Genomic DNA, 12123 nt, shown 5'->3' with positions numbered 1-12123 from the left:
TAGCACGTGATGAAATGTCCGACGCGCTAACCCCGCTAGCGTGGCTTGATAAAAAGACCCCTTAAAGAAACTGAAATGGACTGGACTTAGCACTGCTCCTTGTGGCAAAAATCAGTGATAACATAACATAAAAATGTATTTTTTTACTGCAAAATCGTAAAGTTCTATGTGGTTAACAAAGCAAGAAAAAAACTGAACAATCTCAGCAAATTACAAAACATTAACACTTCTTAAGAATTTAACAAATAAATAGGTTTTTAACAATTTTCTAAAATACTGGTATGAAGAAGAAATTATTAAACGACTAAAATCTTTATCCCATGGTGCAGCCTGAAATGACAATAGCCGCTGGAAGTGTCTTTTATGTGAACAACCTTTGGCAGATGGAAAATCAAGCAAAACAGGTTTACACCGTAAACATCTTGGATTGGCAAGTATAAACTGGTACGCTAAATAACTATGTACAAGACCATGGATCAATTTCTCTTCGCCATAGTGAACTCTATTGACTACTGTGCTATCACCTCAGTTAACTTCTCCCCAAGTTTGTAATTATTCTTCCAGCTCCCAGACTTGCTAAATTGTTCACCATTTTTCTGTGTCAGTGTTTCTCAACCACTGTGTCAGAGCATGCTGGTATACAGTACTTTCAGAATTGATCAGGTATACCTTGATAAATCCTCACTGTCTGACATGCATGTCCAGACCACTAATTGGGCTCCGTTTCTGAGCGACGAAGCGACGAAGGCAGCAAATCCAGAAAGGGGAAGTCATGAGGCAAAAGATGTCAACTGGGTTGTTCCAAAGCATACTTTATTGAAGAACAGCATGGTATCAAACTAATGGACTCAACATTGGCAGTGTCTCGGCAATCCTGCCTTTGTCAAGAGTCTATGATAGCTGCTCTGTCTCTGTATAGATGCTGGTGTGAACACAAACAAAAAGCGTGTGAGGCAAACGTGGCTGCGGCAAACCTCCGAGTCACGAGTAGAGTTTCTGAGAACATGTGTGGTCATGCATGTCTCCCCATGAAATGTTGGAGGGCTGTATAATTGTTTTGTTTAGTTAGGCATACCTTGGGCTTGAATGATTTGTGATACGCTGTCCTGAGTCAAATTCTAGAAATCTTTACTGAAACGCAAGACAGATACAAGTAATGTAGCTTCCCTGATTATGTAAAAGTCTGTGGTGTCTGACAACATTTCCCTCTTAAGAAACCATGTTTCCTATTTCCCAGTCATCCACTAGCTTCAAAGTATACACTATCTTGTCTTTCAGTAGTCTTTTCATTACCATGCCCACCACTGGTATAAAACTAACAAGTTTATATTTTGATGGTGTTAATCCTTGTGGTGTATTACTATATCAGTTTGCCTCATAGGTCCTGGATAAACTGAACAGAGCTGAAAGGGGCCCAATCGCTATCTCCGACATTCTGGGATGAAAACTATTCATCGTTAACTGAAGAAGTAGTACTCAACACTGCGGCAAAAGTAAAGATACTAACTCCACACTCACGCACACTGTATTGAACAGAATAATCAATTCAAGTTTCAGGACACTATGGCAATAGAGTTATGACACTGGTATTGAAGGGCAAACACATGATATAGTTTCAGAAAATACTAACGCACTGTATTTCAGGGCAGGATTCTTAAAACTTACCATTCCAGCAAGTTTAGCATGCCAGTATTTTACTAGCTGATTATCAGAATAGCTCACCATAGTCTTTTCCGAGCTTCTTAGCAGTCTCCAACTCTACCATGCAAATGTAGTACGAGGTCATTAATATTAAAATGATAGTAAAATGAGCTAATTAATATTTAAAGGAGTACCCTGGGTGTACAACGAGGTCATTAATATTAAAATGGTAGTAAAATGGGCTAATTAATATTTAAAGGAGTACCCTGGGTGTACAACGAGGTCATTAATATTAAAATGGTAGTAAAATGGGCTAATTAATATTTAAAGGAGTACCCTGGGTGATTCTCTATCATCATTGGGTGATTCCCTAACCTTGTTGTGCCACATTTGCAGGCAAAATTTTCTGATTGGCTCAGGCACTGACAGGAAAGTAAGGCTTGACAGCTCAGACCCCCCACCCCTCCCTGCATATTAAAAAAAACAAATAAAAGTGTTAACATTATATGTTTCAGATAGTTTGGGAAAAGATCTCCCTTTAGCATTATGTTAATCCAGTCAAAAAGGATTGTTTTAAAGGAAAGAGGTGCCTTCTTTAGAATATAAATCGAGCAAGCATCTAAATAGCAAAATGTGTCTATATATCTGCGTTATATCTTAATGAATTCCTCCCACTTGTAATTTCTTCAAAAGATGTCCAATATAGGTCTCCCCATATTATATTTGGGCTTTTGTTAAAAACTAGGTGTGTAGATTTGTTCAACATTACAGAATGTATGCAGGGCCAGTTTTAGACATGCTGAGCCAAGAGCATAAATTAAAGAGGGGGCCCCCGATTTTTCTCCTCCCTGACTCCTGGGGCTGTTAAGTGACTTGCCCAGAGTCACAAGGAGCTGCAGTGGAAATTGAACCCAGTTCCCCAGGTTCTCAAGCCACTGCACTAACCACTAGGCTACTCCTTCACACACAAAATACAGAACAAGGGACTGCAAATAAAAATATGATGACCAAAATTGAACTGGAAACTCCAAGAAATTAACCTCAGCAAGTACTTCAACACTGGAGAACTAAAACCAGAAGTGCACTTCTTTTGGTATTGAACATAATTTGTGGCATACCAAAGGGAGTCCTGGGTCCACGTCCCCCCCCCCCACCAAAAAAACAAACAAACGAACCCCAAAACACATCTTTTACTATAGCTGATGGGGATCCTGAAGCCCTGCCAGCTAAAGACCACCTCCTCATCCAGTCTGTCTGCCAGAAATCTCCAAATTCTGCAGCTAGCAGTAGTATCCCTGAGCTGCCACTGGCTGCAGAGTTTGGAGAGATTTTGCTACTGAACTGGAGAAAGAAGTTTTCAGCTGGTGGGGCTTGGGGATCAGGTATTTATATTTTGCATTTGGGAAGGGGGAATGGAAAAAATTTGGTGCCCACACACTTTGAGCTCAGCTTCCCAATCAGCTCTTTATCTCCCCCTCCCCTCCATTTTTGGGCTAATCATTTCTTTCTTCAGGCCCCTTCCTCCAACTTTGGTCAAGCATGTCCCCCTCTCTCTCATACCTTCCCCCTTCCCCCCGTTATTAGCTTGGGGCCCCATGGCCCAGCATCTTCCACTTTTTACACCAGCATGGCCCAATGCTACTCTCCCAGCATGACTTGATTTTTCTCTCCATTTTTCCTCACCTTCCGATCTACAAAATCCATTTACTTCGGTGCTCACTTCTAACAGATGACTTGAAGATTTCTCTCTACCATGTTCTGGACCCTCTCTGACACAACTTCCTGTTTTCGCTTGGGTGGAACATAGCAGATAGAAATATTCAAGGCAGCCATTCAGAGCCACTGCCAAAGGGAATGGATTTTGTAGATCAGAAGATGAGGGAGAAGGGAGAGAAATGTTGGGCCATGTTGGGGTAAAGGTGGGAGATCCTGAGTCATGGGACCCACTGGAGCTGTGGGGCACTGCCCTGTTTGCCCCTCCCCTAATGCCGGCTCTGAAAGTATGTTAGATAGATGATCAGGTGTAACCCTAAATCTCTCTTGTTTTAAATACGTATATTGTTAAATCTATTAAAAATGCCCCTATCTATATGAAAATAGTATTGCCTTTCATCAGACAATGTATCATCAATAAATTAAAGATGTAAGACTCTGCTACCCAGACTGAAATAAAATGAATCCCAACCACAATAAAATAGGCTGCTTAGGTCATTTGGGTGATATCTGCAGTAAAATCACCATTTTTAATACATGACGTGCCCTGTCAGATTTCTTTGAATGCTAACAATGACTGCCCAAAGACTGCCATGTTGGTGGCTCTGAAAATAGAAGCATATATATCCACAGGCAAAGAACTATTTGGATTTAGCTCACTCCTTTTCAGTTGTAGCACAAAGGAAGTTACATTTGAGTACACTAAGTATTCCTCCTGTCCCCAGAGGGCTTTCAGTCTAAATTTGTACCTGAGGCAATGGAGCATTAAGCGATGTGTCCAAGAGCCAGAGGCTACTCATCCAATAGAAAATGTGTGCGATGGCTAGTTGCCCTATTTCTCAACTGATTCTTGGACTGGAAAAGTCAACACTGATATCAACCACTTTTCTGGTTTTGAAATACAAGTATAGACAAGGGTCACAGTACCCACCTTTAGGGGCCAGAGAGTTCCAAATTGTGGAGTCTATCCTAGGCCTGTGGACAACAGAAGATCACTGTGAGTTAGAATCCATATTAGAAACATGATGATGGCAGATAAAAGCCAAATGGCCCGTCTAGTCTGTCCATACTGATTTCAACATTTCTTTTGAGATGAGCAAACAAAGCCAGAGCAGGATTTTCTTTTCTCTTTCTTTCTTAAGCACATTTGTTCTTTCCAAACACTGGGCCACAGTCTAAGAAAATCTCAAATCATCTGTCATGGGCTGCAGATTAGAAAATGACATGGGGACAAATTTTTCCCCGTCCCCACGGAAACTCATTTTCCCATCCTGTCCCATAGAGTTCTTTTCCTGTCCCTGCCCCATTCCTGCAAGTTCCGAACTCATCTGCACAAGCCTCAAACACTTTAAAATCATAAATATTCAAGGCTTGTGTGGTTAAGTCAGAGCTTACAGGAATGGCGCAGGGACAGGGATAGCGACAAAACTCATGGGGAAAAATTTGTCCCCATGTCATTCTCTACTGCAGATGTCTGGAAATATCTGGCTACTGAACTGCTTCTGTGAAGGTGGGTTAGAGCAGTGGTATTCAACCCAGTCCTCAGGGACCACCTGGCCAGTCAGGTTTTCAGGATATCCACAATGAATATGGATGACAAAAGACTTTGAAAACCCGACTGTCCAAGTGGTCCCTGAGGAATGGGTTGAATACCACTGGGCTAGAGGGCAGGAAAACCGATATACAGATGCCTACTAACCCTAAGAATAATCTCTCCATGAATATAATAGAGTAAAATCCCCTCCCAAAAATATATCACTCAAAGCAGAGCCTGAGATCTTATTAGGTTAGTGTCTTTAGTGAATATAGACTGCTGTCATGAAAGTAGAAGCAGTTGCAAATAAACAGAATAGCATAGTATCCTATAATAGATGCTGTTTAAATATTTTACTGTTCTGCCTACTGTATGCCCAGGTTATACTTGATATATATCACCTTGGGTGAATTTCTTCAAAAAGACCCTGCGCCTCCTACCTTATCTGTCTCTGCGATTTTACTTTGCTTTTTTTTCTCCTTTGGAAGAGTGCTTATCTTTCCTATCTGATATTATAGTTCTTTTACTTTCATAATTTATTAATTGTAAACTACTTTGTATTGTGCATCAGTTATGCAATGCAAACAAACTAAATAAATCCTAACAAACAAACAATCGAGCAAACCTATTTTACTCCTTTAGAATTTTGCCAAGTACTTTTTACCTGGATTATCTACTGTTGGACACAGGATTCTAGGTTAGATGGATCTTTGACTTGTCCCAGTATAGCAACTCATGTTCTTAAACCCAGCACTAAGAAGGTGATCATGAGAAGCCTGCATTTTCGGACCATTCTTGGGCAAGAGAAATCCATAGCCGTATTTGGGTCAGTTAGCAATTCAGTTTTTCTGAGTATAAACATGTTTGAGTATCACTGAAGTTTTATGTGCATATTATATGTGTAGATTTATGTGGTCTCTCACTATCACTAAAGATTATGAGTTATTACAATGAAAAGGCTTATAATTTGGCCTAAAGATTAAATTATTTATTTATTCAATTTTATATACAGTACTGTTCTCCCAGGGGGGGCTCAGAACAGTTTACATGAATTTATTCAGGTACTTAAGCATTTTTCCCTGTCTGTCCCGGCGGGCTCACAATCTGTCTAATGCACCTGAGGCAACGGGGGGATTAAATGACTTGCCCAGGGTCAGAAGGAGCAGCGTGGATTTGAACCCACAACCTCAGGGTGCTGAGGCTGTAGCTTTAACCACTGCACTAGAGGAGAATGTAGTGGGTTTTGTGTATAAGTGTTGTAGAAGGGTGGTTCCTATAGCTCTATCCCCATTTCGTGAGCTCTTCCAGAACACTAACACAAAAAAGCAGACCTTGGTTCTATATAATCTTTTCAAATCCTCAACTGTCTTCTGGATGATTAGAAGCGTTTTGTGTAAAGACAGGATACTGGGCTAGATTGGTCTGACACAGTAAGGTTATTCTTATGTTCTTACAAGTATATCTAAAGATATATATGCTTATCTTTGACACATTTCAAAGGATTCATAACTCTTGGTCTCCCCTTTGCACAGTAAAGAAAAGGGAAAGGAGATGGGATTTTCATATACCACCTTTCTGTGGTTAAAATCAAAGTGGTTTACATATTACAGATACTTATTTTGTACCTGGGGCAACGGACGGTTAAGTGACTTGCCCAGAGTCGCAAGGAGCTGTAGTAGGAACCAGACTCAGATCTCAATGTACAAAAGGTTTTCCTTGCCAGTAAGACTCGTTAAAGCATCTTAATGGCACAGAAACCCTCCTCCCAGTGCACAAAAGGGTTCTCCAATCTCCATGGCTGCTATTGATCCTCGTAGCAGCCTACAAGAACCCAATGCAAATGCACTGCAAGGAGCTCATTAGTATTTAAATGAGTTCTCCTTGTGATGGAATAATGGGAATGCCCCCCCCCCCCGCACTGAATAATCTGTGCTGAAATTTTCACACAGCACATGCACAACATCTACACCCCCTCCCCCCCAAAAAAAAGGGACTGCATCTGATCAGGGCAGGGGAATCCTCGATCAGCTGAGCCGGCAAGATTCCCTAAAGTTACCAATCAGCGGCTTGGGGCTTCCCCTGCCTGCTCCGCCGCTATCAGCTTTATAAAATGCTAGAATAAATCCAGCAGCAATAGTGTCTAGATTGAAGGCGCAGACCTTATGTTTGCTCAAGAGCAGGTATAAATGTATGTGCAAAACTCACACTGCAACCCATGCTCTGCCATAACTCCTCTCCTGACCATGTCTACTGTACAGATACATGCACCATGCATATAGTTAAGCGTGACCTAGGTTTCTAAGTGCCCACTTACATGCATAAATCATCACTTCCCTCCAGATCAGGGGTCTCAAAGTCCCTCCTTGAGGACCTCAACCCAGTCGGGTTTTCAGGATTTCCCAATGAATATACATGAGATCTATGTGTATGCACTGCTTTCAATGCATATTCATTGGGGAAATCCTGAAAACCCGACTGGATTGTGGCCCTCAAGGAGGGACTTTGAGATCCCTGCTCCAGATTCTGTACAGGTCACCCAAATTTGGGTGTGAATCGCAGATATACCATCAGTGGCATAGCAAGGGTGAGAAGTGCCTAGGGCAGTGGCGCTCCTCCTCGCCCTCTTCTATTTCCTCCCCCCCCGTACCTTCCTGTCATGCACGCGCGCACCCCCTTCCCTTCTCCTGTACCGCTTTAACTTTCCTGACACAAGCAGCATCACGAACTTGCTGCCTGCATCGGTGTCGGCTCTCTATCTGATGTCACTTCATAAGCACAGGACCCAGAAGTGACATAAGAGGGAGAGCCAACGCTAGCGCAAGCAGCAGGTTTGAGTTGCTGCTCACGCCAGTGAAGAGTTAGAGGTATGGGGGAGTTAGAGGTATGGGGGGGAGTGAAGGCGTGTGGCGGGTGGAGAAGAGGAGGAGGGGTACCAGCACCCCCACCAAGAAGACACCAAGGGCAGACCACCCCCCCCCCCTTTACTATGTCATGGTGTGCCATGTAAATTAGTCCGGCAAGGCAATAACCACTCAATTATTGCAGTTAACTGGCACTAATTAGAAGTTACATATCATCTGTCTACGTCCTATTCCATAACATGCATTCCTAAATTTCATAGAATGCAACTCAAAACATGACATGGGCATCGGGGCATTCCCAGTGGATTTGTACGCCAAACTGCCATCAATTGGGAGCCATCTTTCACACCAACCGTTGGTAGGTGTTAAGTACTTGAGCCCAAAGTTAAACACTGGAAATGCGCCAAACTACTATTCTGTCAAGGACACTCGGTGCGCAGAGGCCTTTATAGAATACTATCTTAGCATGGATCGTAACAATGCCTAATTTGGGGCGCCATTTATTGAATCTGACCCTTTATGTGGAAATAAGGGTTACAAAATTAGCAACACTCTGTCTTAAAATTACTCCCTGAGAGGGTATTGTTGAAAGTCCAAGGAGGATTCTTGACGAGGTCCAGGACACTCCTCATTGCTGAAGTGCAGAAACTTTAAAATGTATACTTAGCTGAAAGATGCAACTCTACCTCTTGTTCCAATATACAAATTTCAAGAGTGTGCTAACCATTTGCTTTTGCCTGGCTGAGTTATGGGTTCATTTCAGTTTACTTTAACTTATAAAAGGAGTATTGATTCTTGAATGTGCTGTTTACAGGAGAAAAATTAAAGGAAATTGTATTATTTATTCAATGGTTCTTCACTCCCTCCACAAATGAGGTCCTGTTCTTAGTGATTTGCTTACTGCACAATATTGCCTTGTCCTGATTAGGTATGTCAGGAGAAAGATGTTAATCTCTATATTGTATACACTAGGGTAAATGAATATAGGAAGAACTAACTAGCAAAACGCAAATTCAGGAAAACACGTTAAGATGCTGGCAAATGAATGCACAAATTTCAGAGTTTTTAATTCAGAGGTGAAGTGTTCCAAAACTATATCAACCTTGGCTATTATGTGTGTGTTACTTGTTCCACTTTAACTCAGGTTTAATTCAGATATGTAATGAGAAGATCTTAACACCTTATTACTGGCATATAATCTTTTTAATAGCTGCAAATTATATATTACATTTTAGTACAATTCTAAAAAAAACAAAAAACCCAAACAAGGAAGCTACTGAATTTTCTGATTACAACTACAGATTGAACACCAGCAATCCCTGTGATAACTGCTAGCTTGCACAAAAATGTTTTCCTATGATTTTCCACAAACACTGAAGGTATCTCCTTGCCAATCCAGACTGGAAATTTACCACAACTATGTCCCATTACTTATACTCAGAGTCATTTTATAAAATAAGTTGCCTAGATAAGAGAGGGGGAAACGGTGTCTATTTGTAATCTATTCTTTAGTGGTGGTTAAGTGATATCAGGTCAATGCAATTCATGGCGAACCTGTGGATGGTTGGCCTGAACCAGGTTCGATCTCCAATCATTGATATAGAGTGGCATCCATAGCTGCTATTATTTTATCGATCCATCACATTTCCGGATTTCCTATCTGGCATTGATCTTCAACCTGCCAAACATTATGGGCTCCTTTTACGAAGATGTACTAGGGCCTTAACGCACGTTAAATTCCCAAGCATGCTAGCCGCTACCGCCTCCTTTTCAGCTGGCGGTAGCGCGTGGTAATTTTGTGCATGCGCTAAAAACCCTAGTGTACCTTTGTAAAAGGAGCCCTATGTCTTTCTCTAGTGATCTTTCTCTTCACAAGTTGTGTTTAAAGTATAAAAGTTGAAGTCTCATCATTTGAGATTCCAAGGAAAGCTTTGGTTTGATCTCCTCCAATATTGATTGATTTGACATATTGCTGGCAGGTCCATAGTATACACAGTATTCTTCTCCAGCACCATAATCTGGAGTACAGGAGTAGCCTTTTGGGCTTAGAATTAGAGCAGCCTGGTTCAAATTCCAATGCAGCTCCTTGTGATGTTGGGCAAATCATTTAACCCTCCCTTGATCAAATGCAAACTCAAATTGTGAGCCCTCTATGGACGAAGGCACACCATTTTAATAGTCTGCATTCACTATTGAAGAAATTAAGGCCCCCTTTTATGAAGTCACATTAGGCCTTTTAAAAAAAAAAAAAAAAAAAATCGCTGGCCACAGCAGTATTAGCTCCGACATTCATAGGAATTCTATAAGCATCTGAGTTTTTACTGCTGTGGCTGATTATAAATAAAATCTAATGCAGTTTCATAAAAGGGGGGAGGGGGTAAATTTAAAAAATGAATTAAATATTTACATACATCCATTGTTTCCTGTCTTGATTCTTCACAGTTCCAACTTCCACATCCACATGATATCATTGAAAATTCCATGGCCTGGAAAAGTCAAATCTTTGTAGCAGTTAAATCTATACACTTGAATATCTTGTCTAGGTGCTTCAGAGCCATTCTGCCAATCAGGTCATTGCATTTCTTGACTGCTTGGTGTTTCCTTATTGAATATTGATCCAAACAGATCGACATTGTCTACAAGTGCTGTTACTTCTCCATTAAGGATGCAATTATTCATTTTACCAGTTGTCAGGATCTTTGTCTTTTTTATGTTAGGGTGCAGGCCCATTTTGAGAATATATACCTTGATTTTGATGATCATATGGTCATAAACATGCTGCTTCATAAGACCCCCAAATCCTGTAGTCAACAGGATTCAGGTTTGGACTGCTAAGGGGTCACAAGTAATGTAATGTAATGTAATTTATTTCTTATATACCGCTACATCCGTTAGGTTCTAGTGAAATTAAATCTTGACCCATTTTCTGCAGCAGCTGGATGACTTTACGAGCACAAAGGGCAGGTGCATTGTCTTGCAGCCAGGGCTGTGGAGTCGGAGTCGGAGGAAATTTCGGGTACCTGGAGTCGGAGTCAGAAGTACAAAAAACTGAGGAGTCGGAGTCGGAACATTTATCTACCAACTCCATTTTTGAACTTGGCATACCAATCACGAGCGATTCTTTCAGCTATAGCACAGCACAAATGTTGCGAGCAGCTTCTGCGGCCTTAGAACCTTGATTAAAAGCAAAAAGAAGGCGGTGTCGAAAATGCTCATTTCTCTCAACTTGACATTCCATTTTAACGATCTCAAAATTAACCAGTGCTGTGGACTCGGAGTCGGAGTTGAGGAATCGGAATCGGAGGAAATTTCAGGTACCTGGAGTTAGAGTCGGAGTCTGAAGTAAAAAAAACTGAGGAGTCGGAGTCGAAACATTTATCTACCGACTCCACAGCCCTGCTTGCAGCAACATGTCAAATGGTCAGTAGCAGTTGCTGTGGTAGAAAAACTTCACAATAGTACTCAGCATTAATCTTTGCACCTCAGTTGATGAAAAAATCTCAGTGTATCCCATTTTGGACACTCCAACAGAGACCATGACAATTAGCTGAATGTTACAAAACATACCCCCTCTTTGACAAAAGCATAGCATGGGATTTAGCACTGGCAGTGCTCCAACGCTTCATAGAATTCCTATGAGCGTTGAAGCAGTTACAGCCGCTGCCAGCGCTAAAACCCGCACTATGCGTTCGTAAAAGAGGGGGATAGTAAATTGAGCAAGTACACAGAATACGATCAGCAGCAATATAGCGCTCTCTAACTGCAGTCTGTATGTAAAGTTGGCCTTTTTGGGTGTTGATAGGTGACTCAACCATAAAAATTTGCTCATCTATGAATCAATTGAAACCAACAACATGTGGGGGAGGGAGGAGGGGAACCTGCAAACAAGTTGCTTGGACTATGTCATACAAGCAATGCAGTTGTTCTCAGGTACTGTGCTTGCCTCTGCTTGTTAGGTGCCATTGACACATGTTCAAGTCCTAGCAACTTGATGAAAATCATCACATTTTCAGGGCAGAAGGTAAAATTATGGTCTTACCTGTTAATTTTCTTTCCTTTAGAAGCAGCAGATGAATCCAGACTAGTGGGTATAGCTCACATCGACCAGCAGGTGGAGATAGAGAACTGATTAACAGTTGGCCTTAAAGCCTGGTGTTCCTCTTGTTACTTCAGTTATGCATTTTGCCCAAGCAGCCCGAAAGGAGCATGAGCATCCACAAAACTTCATTCCAGTAGAAAATGGGCCCCTAAATAATACAATTACCAACCATATCCCAACTGAAACCATAAACAAACACCCTACACACATACAGTGCACTTGGGGAGGGGCTCTGGATTCATCTGCTGCTTCTAAAGGAAAGAAAATTAACAGGT

General features: G+C 41.4%; 1 protein-coding gene across 6 annotated transcripts in view; it reads right to left on the bottom strand.

The window, feature by feature from the left end:
- The window catches only part of LOC117358018 (sterile alpha motif domain-containing protein 12-like), a 91344-nt gene that overhangs the window by 26150 nt on the left and 53071 nt on the right, over positions 1-12123 (bottom strand). The window contains exons 6-7 of one of the 6 annotated variants that reach the window (XR_004538930.1): positions 10161-10235; positions 4286-4329 (exon numbers count right to left, since the gene is read on the bottom strand). The exons of 3 other annotated variants lie outside the window; for them this stretch is intronic. Coding sequence is in view for 2 of the 3 variants with exons in the window: in XM_033939416.1 (XP_033795307.1) it covers positions 10186-10235 (50 nt within the window). In the remaining variant the exon portion in view is untranslated. The remainder of the gene's footprint in view (positions 1-4285; positions 4330-10160; positions 10236-12123) is intronic. 2 more of the 6 variants (XM_033939416.1, XM_033939417.1) reach the window with 2 other exon arrangements.

This window comes from Geotrypetes seraphini, chromosome 3 (assembly GCF_902459505.1).
Source record: "Geotrypetes seraphini chromosome 3, aGeoSer1.1, whole genome shotgun sequence".
Classification (NCBI taxonomy): domain Eukaryota; kingdom Metazoa; phylum Chordata; class Amphibia; order Gymnophiona; family Dermophiidae; genus Geotrypetes; species Geotrypetes seraphini.
This window is presented reverse-complemented; position numbering and strand designations above follow the sequence as displayed.